Source organism: Sphaerodactylus townsendi, linkage group LG03 (assembly GCF_021028975.2).
Source record: "Sphaerodactylus townsendi isolate TG3544 linkage group LG03, MPM_Stown_v2.3, whole genome shotgun sequence".
Taxonomy (NCBI): domain Eukaryota; kingdom Metazoa; phylum Chordata; class Lepidosauria; order Squamata; family Sphaerodactylidae; genus Sphaerodactylus; species Sphaerodactylus townsendi.
In genome coordinates this window covers 59,835,217-59,848,302 of record NC_059427.1, presented here as the reverse complement: position 1 = coordinate 59,848,302, position 13,086 = coordinate 59,835,217, and the positions used below count along the sequence as shown (strand labels likewise).

General features: G+C 39.4%; 1 protein-coding gene across 11 annotated transcripts in view; it reads right to left on the bottom strand.

The window, feature by feature from the left end:
- IQSEC1 (IQ motif and Sec7 domain ArfGEF 1) overlaps positions 1 to 13,086 on the bottom strand; it is a 447,788-nt gene that overhangs the window by 60,665 nt on the left and 374,037 nt on the right. For all 11 annotated transcript variants that reach the window (XR_007244093.1, XR_007244092.1, XM_048491784.1 and 8 more), the window contains 2 exons: positions 7,491 to 7,773; positions 3,228 to 4,489 (listed from right to left, as the gene is read on the bottom strand). Coding sequence is in view for 9 of the 11 variants with exons in the window: in XM_048491784.1 (XP_048347741.1) it covers positions 3,228 to 4,489; positions 7,491 to 7,773 (1,545 nt within the window). In the remaining 2 variants the exon portion in view is untranslated. The remainder of the gene's footprint in view (positions 1 to 3,227; positions 4,490 to 7,490; positions 7,774 to 13,086) is intronic.

Genomic DNA, 13,086 nt, shown 5'->3' with positions numbered 1-13,086 from the left:
CTGAGGGTCTAAAAGAGGCTGTGGTGAGGCTTCTCTTATATATATTTGTATATTTTTAAAAAATCTGCCTTCTGAACTGGCAATGGGGTGACTTCCGGAGACACCTGGACCAAGGTGGGTCAGCACTGTTGTTATCACTTGACTTAGCAGTATTGAACTTGGTTGATTATGACATCTTGACCAACTGCCTCGTCGGTGCAGGGATTCATGGAACACCTGCTCTTATTTCTCCAGGGCTAGGGATATAGGGTTGAAATTGGTGAGAGAACCTCTGCCCGCCACACGTTGGTATGTGGAATCCCACAAGGGGTGATTGTTTCGCCAATATTATGTAATATGTATATGTGTCCTATTCCCAGGTTGATCCAGAGGTTTGGACTGGGTTATCATCAGCATACTGACCCAGTTGTTTCTGCTGATGCGTGGTCAAACCAGATATTGTTCCAGGTGTTTTGGCCAGCTGTCTGGGGGCTGTGGTGGAATGGATGAAAGAGAGCTGGCTGAAGCTAAATCCAGCTAAGACAGAGGTTCTGTGGCTGAGTTGTGGGGGTGGATGGACAGCACCAATTGCCAGCACTTGATGGGATGCAGCTGATTGCGGCACCCACTGTCAGGAGTCTGGGTGTGTACCTTGATGCCTTCCTGATGATGGAGGAACAGGTGATGCATGCAACTTGCATGGCATTCTACCAACTTCACCAGGCAAAATAATTTGCAACCTCATCAAACCCAAACTGATTGAGCCACAGTGATCCACACAACTGTCACCTGTAGACTTGATTACTGCAGCTCGTTCTATGAAGGGCTACCTTTGGGCCTGCTCTGGAAGCTCCAGCTGGTCCAGAATGCAGCAGCAAGAGTCTTGACTGGAACTTTGTGGTAGGCACATATCCACCTAGTGCTCTGCCGGCTGCAATGGCTCCAGGTGGAGCATCGGATCAGGTTCAAGGTGTTGGTACTGATGTACAAAGCCCTAAACAGTCTGGGGCCAGCATACCTGCAGGATAGTTTCTCCTGATATGCCCCCAAAGGTCGCTGCATTCAGCAAGTGAAAATTTTCTCATGGTCCCTGGCCCGAGAGAGGTCCAGCTACCCTCAGCTCTGCCCCCAACCTGATGCAATGCTCTGTTTAGGGCTGTGGTGGCGAACCTTTGGCACTCCAGATGTTATGGACTACAATTCCCATCAAAGGTTCGCCACCACTGGTTTAGGGAGACCATGGCCCTGGAGGATTTGATGTAGTTCCACAGGGCCCATAAGATAGAGCTGTTTCACCAGGCATACAGTTGAGACAGCAACGGTTTACCATTCTGGCCACCCCCGCTACCTGATTTACTACCTTATACATGCTATTACCACTTCGCAATTGGTTGTATACTGCCAACTGAATTTTATTGGAAAACATACTTGTTATTATTTATTTGGAAAGTTGTTAGTCTGTTTTATTGTGGAATGGAATTTTAACAGTTGGTAGCTGCCCCAAGTCTGCAAGGGAAGGGACAGGATATGAAACAAACAAATAAATATTTAAGGAACTTTCAATGTTTATGTTCAATCTTTTGAATAACAATTCAGTAAAATATTCATGGATCTGTTTAGCTTGATAACATGTTGTTCACTTTTACATACACATTTCACTTTTGATGTATCTAGTCATTTATTTTTCCTGAGGCTATACTCCTTTTCTTAATATTGTTCTTTACAAGGTATTGCCTCCCTCTCGCTATGGTTATGTATAATAAACTGTCTTCTCTTTCTCTAAACAGCTGAAAAGGGCAGCTGTCTCTGCTTTTCAGTTGGATAGTCTAACCACCCTGAATTCCAAGGAACAATAAATGAGATGCCAAATACTGACCTGCATAATTATAGTCAATAGAGATGCTTGGTTGTGGCAGAAAACCAACTCCTTCCTTTTATAGAGGCCACTTTAAAATGAGATTATAACCTGATCAACTCCCTGGGTTTTGCGACAAGAGAATCCTGATTAATTCTAGCATGCAGCTTCAATTGTGTGCTTGGAATACTGAATACTGTGAATGATGTAACTACTCTGTTCTAGCTTCTGAGGACATTTCCAAGCAGCTAATGCTGGGCACTGCAGTTGAAGTAGAGATTTCACATATGGGAAGGTTTACATACCTCCTTACAAAATTGATATAAATGCTCATTTTTAATACACCCAACATTTCACTATATTACTGGATGTGACAACTTATACAACCAATTGTATTTCCTATGAATTGTATTGATGCATATGGGGTGTTTAAAAGGGGAAAGCCACAAGCAGTGTTTGGATTTAGATTTTTCTTCCATGCTGCTCTTGTAGCATTCTCTGGACTCCAGATGTTGTAAAAACACTCTTAATATTAAATCCTGTAAATACATGTATTGCCATACCCATTCTCATACTTACACAGAAATTTCTCATGTTTAATTTTCTTACCTTACCCTGACCATACTTCAAAAGAGCAAACAACATGGGCACAAAGAGAAGCCAAAGGTACCCAAGTCTGGTTAAATATGACTTTACAGTGAGGGTTCGACAAAGCTTGTCAACAGAACCATATCTAGTAGATATCAGGCACAACCCTAAGTATGTTTAAGGGTAACCCAAAGCTGCCATATGATTCAATGAAAGTTAAGCAACTAAATTGGCATCTAAACAGGCCAACATCAATATGCCCAATATGAAGAGAAAACAAAAGGAATCAGAAAGTGCTTTTGCAGTGAATCAGTAGAAGATTCTATGAATATCACAATTTTTTAAAGAATACAAATGTTCTTGGTCCAAAGTTAACAATTTTTGTCTCTTAAAGGACTATTGGAAACTCCAGTGCTTATTATTCTGTTTCTAAATGCTTTTCAGTGGTGCCAGTTTCTACCATTTTCCTAAATATTCCTTACTTCTCACCCCATCTCTTTCCATTTTTCTTTGATGGCTTTCAAATGACCACTTGCCTAAGAAGTACCCCAAGGTTGTAAAAGTAATATAACAATGGGGGAGGGAAGTTAAAGAGGGAAAGTAGGGGTAATAAACCCAGAATTAGATAGAAATAGGCAGCTGTTAGTATACAATGTTTGTGCATTTGTTAATCTTCACATCAGACTTGTCAATTCAATTATTCTATGACTGGAAATAAAATATTTATCTATGCAAACAAACACACACCAAACACACACACAAAACCACTGCTTCTTGGGAGAGAAGGACCAAAGCATGTACTCACTTATTAAAAAGGTTCAGTCCAATTCTGTAGTGGCGCTTCCTGATGATGTCATTACTGAAAGCAGGGGAATCCCAGCTATTGCGAGTCTCTTTGTGGTATGTCTGCTTGCTCAAAGTTTGTTCCCTTAGGCTGTCTCGAGACGAAGATTCTGAGCTGCAGTTTATTGTGTCATTGGAATTGGAAGTGCTGTTAATGCTGTCATTGTCACCATCAGAGTAATCAGACTCAGATTTGCTCTGCCTATTTGCTGTGCCATTAATAGCTAAGTGGCTATCAATAGGCCTTGGCCTGTGTCTAGTTTCCTGTTCCTCTCGGGATATTATCTTGGTTGGGATACCATGTGAGATGTGTTTTGGACTACCCTGCTGACTAGTAATTCCTCTATCATATGCATTCTGTCTCTTCAATGATCCTCTCTCTGAACGATCACTTAAGTCCACTGAGCTGTCACTTGGAGGTTCTATAGTTAATAAAGGCAGATGATCCATTCTCATCCTTTGCTCCTGGGATTCTAGTGAAGGGGTACTCCTGCAGCTTGTGTCAGTGTCTATCTTATGATCTTTATGAGTCATAGACCAGTACTCTTGCGATGGGTTTATTGACCGAAGCCTCACATCAGATTCTGTGCTAGATGGTCTATCCACAGGTTGAGAAAGAGGCAATGGTGGGGATAGTTCTTCTTCATCAATGTATAATGTAACATCACTATATGATGCAGTCATTTCATCAAGTTTTCTATGATCAACATTATGGCTTGTTGGTTTAACTTGACAACTGTCCCTCTCTATTTCACGACTTCTGACCTGATCAGGTATCTGTACCTCATCAGAGTGTAGGCTACGACAATTCAGGGCATCATCAATTGACTCTGCAAGAGATTTCACTTGTCTTGAAAAAGCATCCTCTAGTTCCGTTATGGCATCAGCAAAGTCAGTAGATGCTGCTGGAGATTTCATTGTAGCTGATTCACCAAGGTCGCTACATTCAGATTGGACAAGGGCCCCTAGCTTTGACCCATCATTTGTAACAGAAACTTGCTTCCCCTCAAAATAGGAACTGTGGACTTTTTCAGGTCCTTCAAACGAAAACTGCATTCTCATATTGGACAGCACGATGCGTCTTGACATACGATTTTCAGACATAGAACTTCTAAGCCGCTCAAAGTTTTTGTTCATCTGATACTGGCGAAAAGCAGTCTGTATAGTACGGGCAGCATGTCTAGTTATGAGACGGCCTCCATATTTCCGTTCTAGCATTTCAACCTAAAAAGGAAACATAAATATTTTATCATAGTCAGGCTGTACAAATATTATATGACACAGTTGTAATACAGAGATAACTTCATGATTCTCTCACAAGAGAGGGAAGAAGAAGAGGGAGAGAAAGAGACTCAGTTTGTACAGAATCCCTCTTCACAATGGAAAATTACCTGTACAATTGCACATAAAGTTATCCATCAGAGAGATCTTTTACAACTGCCACATGTAAATGTAATTAACAAGGGAAGAGGAGTATGACCCACAACTCTGTGAAAAGCATTTCCAGATAAAGGGCAGCAATTTAATTAGCCATATTGAAGAAACTAATAGGATTTTTGATTTTGATGAGATCAGGAGGGATTAATCAATATTCTAATAAGGGTTGTAAAACAAACCCTTTCTTGAATTTTCTACAAATTGCAGTTCAGTCATGGTCATTAAAATGTTAATTATTTTTGAAATTTAATAACAAGAACCTATAGTAACTGAAAACATTTTAGATGTACTGTAAAATTATATTTCAACACACACACACATTTTCTCAGTAGAAACCTTTTCAAATACATTGTTTCTTAGATTCACTTAAAAACATTTTTATTGTATCATTTGAATTTTACAGTTTATAGTAATTTCCTTCTTCATACATTTTCAAACAATACTTTCCCCCCTTTTTTCCCTCCCGCCATTACTTCTTCATAATTTTGTCACACAAACAGCAGTAAGTTAATTCTCTGTAGCCTCTTCTCCCATATTTCCTCATTGACTCGAGCTTCTTTCATCCAGTCCACGTATATTATTCATATCTTCAAAATTTCACTCTGTTTATCTTGCCACGTCTTATTTTTGGTTAGTATATTGAAAATATCAAGTGTCACTTGTTCCCAGATATATTCTAACCATTTCTGAAGTGTCCATTTTTTCTTTTCTTTCCAGCCCAAGGCTATTGTTGCATGGGCTGCTTTACTTAAAAACATTTTGACACTTACTGAACTAATTATAAGAAGTTCTTACACCTTGGATTTCCTAGTCTGAATGACATTTAACTAGCCTTTCCAATTATATATATCAGATATTATCCATTTTAACAAAGCAAACAATGAATGTGCTTTTGAAATCTTACTGAATCCTTTTCCTTTCAGATTTTCCTTTCAATAGTTAAAAACAATTTTGTTGAAGATTCTTCCCATTCAAACTTTCCACTTCGGATTTTTATTCTGTGAAGAGTCTTTGAGAAATGCCCCAGGGAGGTTTAGCAAGTGTTCATACAGCCATACCAACTCGTATTATTTCTATTAACTTCATCAAAATTTTATGTACATATCTTGGTTATGTTCATTTTGTGTGTGTGTGTGCATGTGTGTAATGCTATCAAGTCACTTCCAACTTATGGCAACTCTCATTCCCTTTTCATCATACAAATTAATTTTCTTACTGCAGTAGTCTTTAAAGAGTGCTAACAACAATAATATAAAGGTAGTACTAAAATTAGAACAAAGAGTAAAACTGCCAATTTGAATGTAATGGAAGTCTATGACAGCAACTAGTTTCCTTACAGATATTGGATGGTGTGATCATATTAAAACAACATTACATCACTGACACTTCCAATCTGTTACTGGACTCACTACAAGGTGCTGTTTTTTTAATCTTTAAAGCATCAAACTTGTGTCTAAGGGAGCTGAAGAATCATCTTCATCTACAGTTGCCCCTTCCACATCGCAGGGGTTAGGGGAACAGAACCCTCCATGATCTAAAAAACTGTGTAAAACTCGAGATGCAAGATCACTGTGAGATCACTGTGAGATGTCACGTGCACTCGCCCTTGGAAAGAGACCTTGGTAGAGGAAGGCTTTTTCAGATGCCGGATCTTGGTACTCTCTTATTCAGAAGTGGAGAATCACTGCTTTACTAAAGGCCACCCAGATAGGAAAAGTTGTGTTTTCTGGAGTGACTTTGGCTTGTATCGATGATAAATAATGTGGCAGGGGGAGTGGCAATATTAGAAAACTGAGTTTTATTAGCTCTTTATTGAATTTAACAGACTTTAACTGGCCTTTTGTTGTTTTTATTGTGCAGAGCAAGGCTGTTAATGGAACATTTTGCATAGATTGACTATAGGTTGAAAGCAACTTGATAAAGGACACAGAAATCATCTTGGGGACTTTTTAGTTGACAGGTAGACACTAGCAAACTATGGTTTATTGTGAAAGAAGAATGTACTGCCTTGTTATGTGCAATGGGTGGGGGGAGGAGAACAGCTGAGGAAAGAAAGCCTGAAATTACTTAAAAATGTGTTCATGTAGCAACAAATAATGCCTCTTCAATTTCAAAAACATGCAGAAGAGAACCAGCATAGTATAGCGGTTAGAGCACTGACAATCACTCAGTGACTCAGGAACCACATCTTCTATACACTGCTCCCCAACATGACATCTTCTGAAAACTGGACAAGGTCCTTGCCCAGTGGGGTTTGTGTTTGACAGGGGATTTCATCCGGAAAGCAATCACCAGAACAACAAGTAAGCCACAAAGCTCTCTAAGGTGCAGACCTCATGCTAAGGATGAGTTAATGTGGTTCTTTTAGATGATAATTGTGAATGTGGCTCTTCTCAAGCTGTTGGACTAGATCTGGGAGATCCAGCTTCAAATCCTCACTCAGACATGGTGACCTTGGGCCAGTCATACTTTCTCAACTAGTCCACCTTACAGGGCTGTTGTGAGGGCAACACAGATGATTGAAGAACATTGTAAACCACTCTGGATCCTTGCTGCAGAGAACAATGGGGTATAAATGAAGTAGATAAATAATCTCTCAGCGTAAATATTAGCTGTTTGTTCAACTAAGTCAACGACCATGAGTTACCATACAAATTTAAACACTATATGGATATGCCACATTATGAGAAAAACTTAGAATCTCACAAATATTCTATGTATAAGTTGAGCATTTCTTTTAACAGCAAATTTAGCATGGGTCAACAATAAAACAGCAGAGTTCAAATACCTGCTTATCCTGCAAATCAGAAGAGAGTTCATAGCTCTCTGAAAGTGACCTTGACCTTTTAATAGCTTCTTCTTCTGCTTGTTTTCTCAGAATGGATGTTGAATGCTGAAGCTTGGGTCTCCGGGGCCTTTGCTGCCCAGGAGAGATAGAATATAGCCCGTATGGAGAATGATCGTAATGGTCTGGGCTTAGCGCTGAACTGTGAGTTATAGTTCCTTGATGATAAGCAGATGGGCTGTCCAGTGATGTGCCAGTTTCACTTCCAGGAGCTTCACCCTCAACGCTAAACAGAGCAGGAAAAGGAAAAGGGAAACAATAAATTATACATTGAAAGATCACAGCTTATTATTAGCCCAGTATTATACACAGTCAATACACAAACAGTAAAAATCCATGGGTCCATTGCATCCAGAATTTATTATTTTTAAATATTACCTTGTAATCATTTATTTTTACATCTACAACTGCGTAATATTATTCAATACTGACCTAATTATATTTTGGTTGAAGCTGTGTTTCTATCTATGCAGCATAATACAGTAATGGATCAGGATTTCTAGCATTATTTAAACTTATATGGCAGACTTAAACAGAAGCACGAATGATTTATATAATTCTACATATGAATTTGAGTAAAATTATCAATACAGTTTTACAAAAGGGAATGTGTAACATTATTTTAAATAAAAACAGAAAGTTTACCAAAGTACAACCAATGGCTCTTGGCTCATCTTGAGAAATTAAATTCAAGCTTTTATATAGTTTAACCTTTTGGTCAACTAGTAAAACAACCCAAACTATGTTTTCAGACTGGCAGAGATTTAAATAGGAATGCTCATTTAAAAGTAATGTCCTAATACCAGCTTGTACACTCTTAACACCAGTCATATAATTGGCGATAGTTCAGATCAGCTGTGGAGGGGGGAGAGAAGCAATGGGAGAGGGGCAGCCCAATCCAATCCAAATAGGACTGACAGCCCAATCCAATCCAATGGGAGAGGGGCAGCCCAATCCAAAGCAGCAGAGTGGTGGCCAGGAGTGCAGACCTCGAGGGATGAGCTCCTTTCTCCCCCATGTAAGTCCATAGTAGAAAATGACTTACACCATCTTTTGGGGTGCTGTAAGTCTGAGCTGCTGAAGGACAGCATTCCCTGGCCAAAAATCATTTGAGAATGTCCCCCTGAATGCCAATGTGGACATTTGAAATGGGGGTCGGCGGCCGCAGGGACCAGCTACCACATTTGGGCACTGCAATGGCCGATTACCAAGTTGAGTTCCTCAGCGTCAACCTCCATGCCACATACCACATACATTAGAAACACTGGTGGCACAGACACCAGCACAATCCTTCCCTTCTTTCAATGCAGCCCCCCCCCCCCCACACACACACTTTGGATTGCACAGTAAATCCAGGCATCAGTCTCTCTCTCCAGAAAAGCTGAATCAACTGCCACTGGCTACTGATCCAATCCAGCTGTGCAAAACTACACATGTATGATCCATTTGCACATAACCATATTTAACAAGGAACAGATGCACACAAGCTTACTAGGTAGATTACAGCATAGCCCTTACACTGTGCTACTGTTAATGTATGGAATTCTGACAGTGGCTGCATGTTTAGAGATAGATATATAGATACACACACACTCAAACATACCTCAAATACACGAACACAACTCAAATGCCAAATTTCATTTTGACCAATAACCTGCTAATGCAAATATCACATGGCACATTACAGTAATTTTCTACATTGCTTGCCATGTTCTCAGTTTCCCTACCTTTTCTCTTCAGCTATACTGGGATCCTTAGCAAAGAAGAAGAAGAAAAGGAAGAATCTAGGCCTTCTCATCTAGATTTGTTTTCATGATTCACGTACATTGTATCTGAGCATAAATGACTCCCTGCTGCTGAAATGAAAAATCCTTCTCCCTGCTAGACAAACACAGCAGCAGTCCTTCAAGAGTTCAGAGTACAAAACTATTTCTGAAAGGCATTCTCCTGTGGATTCCATTGCAAGGGCAGATCAAGAGAAATATTGTCAAAAGTCCCCAGATTTTCGCTAGGTGAAAAAAAATCAAGTTCATTCAACTGCAGACAATTATAATTCAAACCTATTTCTATTTTCAATTCCCTCAAAATGTCACTGGTGCCAAAGAATGATTTCTACACATACATTAGAAACCATTTACCTAACTTCTGACTTAAAAGGAAACTGACAAGAAATTGAAAACATCTCTGTTAACGGTACAGGTGCGTTTAGACCAGGGGTAGGGAACCTGCGGCTCTCCAGATGTTCAGGAACTACAATTCCCATCAGCCCCTACCAGCACGGCCAATTGGCCATGCTGACAGAGGCTGATGGGAATTGTAGTTCCTGAACATCTGGAGAGCCGCAGGTTCCCTACCCCTGGTTTAGACCTTAGGGTTATATTTCCCAGTGTTTTGAAGTTGTGAAGCTATTTATTCTAAACAGTAATCTTTCCTGGAAAACAATCCTTTTAGCAGCTCTCCTATTGACCTGTCAGGTATTTTCTGCTAAGTAAAATCTATAATGGATGGCTGATATGCCAGACTGTTGTGCGAATGCCTAATGAAAACCCATGCATTAACTCCCACAAAAAAACACTAACTGCTTTATAGTCTAGATCTGACTTGTGCACACCTAAAGGAATCCTTCTGATATACTCCTTATGTGGTGATGTATTTCTTCCACTTCTCCATCCTCCTACTTGTAAAACATCTAATCAACTTTTATAATTATGATTATCACAATGACATTTTAATAAGACATCTTAGTTATAACTTTTGATGTCATCAATACATTAGCAAACCTCTTCCCTCTGCCAGCAGCCCACCCGCCTAGTCTTGCCCTCCACTACCTCATGCTGCTTTGCATGCTTCGCCCTTTCCCTCCTCTTGTTGCCAACTACTTCCTGTTTCTTGTTCTGCCATAACATTTCTATTGCCTATGGCCTCCCCGCTCCAGCATATCTTTAGACTTTAAAAAAATTAAATAACCATATTGATAGATCAATAAATTGATACTAATACTTTTAAAAAATAAAAATAATAAGGCTAGTCAATACAATACAATAACCTTTATTAGGCATAAATTAAAAGTTATTTAAGATCTAACCAGAAACCTTTAATCAGAGGTAGCTGTAAACTGACAAAAGAATAAAACTAGTCAATCAACAAACACCTGATTTGTCCCTGCATTTGATCAACAAATTGGGATGTCTCCAGCCTCATGGTTTTATACACAAGCAATCACTGATTCCAGACCACATCAGGAAAAGCCCATTGCTCTTGATGCTCAGGTTTACAGTACATTGGGAAATGGATGATAGTGAACCTAGGGAGCTTAGCAAATGGCAGTTCAGGTTGTCCTTTTGACGTTTTGACATTTGAATTCCACCATTACTCCTCTGCCACCCACCCACACACTTCCTGCCATAAAAGACAATCAGTGTTCAGGCAAGTTGTACAGATGCCGTATTCCAGACTTTTCTTTAATAATTCACCTTTTGTGTATCTATATATCAATCTATTGATAGATTGATATATCAATCTATTGATATTTCTCTTTTGATCTATTGATAAATCTATAATACAAATTAAAGATAAAAAATTAAAGTACGGAAGAATGATAGAGAACCCATGAAACATCGCCCCCATCAGATGCAAGCAAAAAGCCAGCTGATGGGTTATGCCTGCCTCGCTTCAAATGGAGCTGTGGGTAATAATACCCTGAAACAAAGACTCCCTAGCCAATTCTCTTTGAAGTCGCAGGAACATCGATGTGCATAATCGGCCAGAAAGAAACATTTTGGTATGATTGTTGTCACTTTGCTCATAAAGCAGCACCTTGCCGTCACAAGCCTAACCTATCAAACATCTATAGGAACTTGGGTGCTGTGTGGTTTCCGGGCTGTATGGCCGTGTTCTAGCAGCATTCTCTCCTGACGTTTCGCCTGCATCTGTGGTTGGCATCTTCAGAGGATCAGTAGATTCAGTAGATCCTCTTAAGATGCCAGCCACAGATGCAGCGTCGAGGAAAATGCTAAATGCGCCATTAACTCACAGCACCCAATATTCCGACTTGATGAAAGCCGATAATACATCTATAGGAACTAATTATCTTTTTCAACATGCATAATATGAGAGAGTGTAACATGTATGGATTTTATCTTTGTCCCCACCTTGTTAATTTCAAGGTGAATATTCACAAAAAGGGACACAAAAACACCATAACCCCTTTCAAAAATTTCATTCAGTCATTTTTAATAAATGAGATTTGTGTAGCACATAAAACACAAAAGCATATTTTTCACAGTTCTATATATAACAGCTATATGGCAGGGATAGTCTGCTCCTGCAGTAACCATGCAATTATTGCAGCTTCTTTTCTCTATGTAGGGTAATAAATAAAAAACCCACATTCCAGCTAAGACCCAAAGAAGGAAGCACTTTTTGCCAAAACTGTGGAGATGAATAACAGAGCACCCAGCTACAGTATAGAATGTAGTACAAAGAGAATGCTAAATGAACTAATGCTACTGATTTGAAGTAAGATTTTTAAAAGACTATATAAACTCTAAATTGGCTCATGAGTCTCAAAGAGATCAATACTAGCCATGATATTCATCTTTTTTGCTGTCAAGTTACAATTGACTCATGGTGACACGGCAGGGTTTTCAAGGCAAGAGACATTCAGAAGTGGTGTGCTATAGCCTGCTTCTGTGTCAGGGATCCAGACTTCTTTGGTGGTCGCCCATCCAAATACTAGCCAGGATCAGCCCTGTTTAGCTTCTGAGACCTGAAGACGATTGGGCAAACCTAAACTATCAAGTCCTCTGAAGCTATGGATGTACAAATAATCATTTTCCTCCATTTGTTTTCATGCTGATGTTGGAACCTTTTTATTCCACCCAGCGCATGCATTCTTTTTACAATGCTGATATGTAATTAACACACAAGTATCACTGAAAAATGCAGAAACAGAAAAAATTGCACAAACATAAACCCTCACAGTTCTGATTTACAAGAAAAAAGAAAAATCTTCAGTTGAACCAGCAGGGATTAGAAATTTGATAGTCCTATCAGCAGCACACCTACTGACTTGAAAATTTTGTTGTTTTCCATATTGCCACCTTCAGGGTATATTGCTGATAAAGGATGTGTTCATTGTATATCAAGAATCCGCACAGCAAGAGTCCAGGAGGCAATTCAGAAACATTTGCTCATTCTTCAAGATCATCACTATGAATTAATTCTAAACATGTACCTGGAAACCATTACTGTTTATACTGGCTTTTACTTTCAAATAAGTGTGTTTAGCATCACCTTCTGAAGGAACCAGAGAGAAGCAAATTAGTCTAAAGTAAGGGCTGTGACTAAGGACTTGGATGGGAGATCATCAAGGAAGTCCAGGGTCACTAAACAGAGGCACCTCTGAATGTCTCTTGCTTTGAAAATCCTAAGGGTCACCATAAGTCAGTTTCAACTTGACAGCAACCCTGCCCTCAACCAAAAAACTAGTAAAAGTAGTAGACTGGTCATATTCTACAGAAGTTTCATACACTTATTT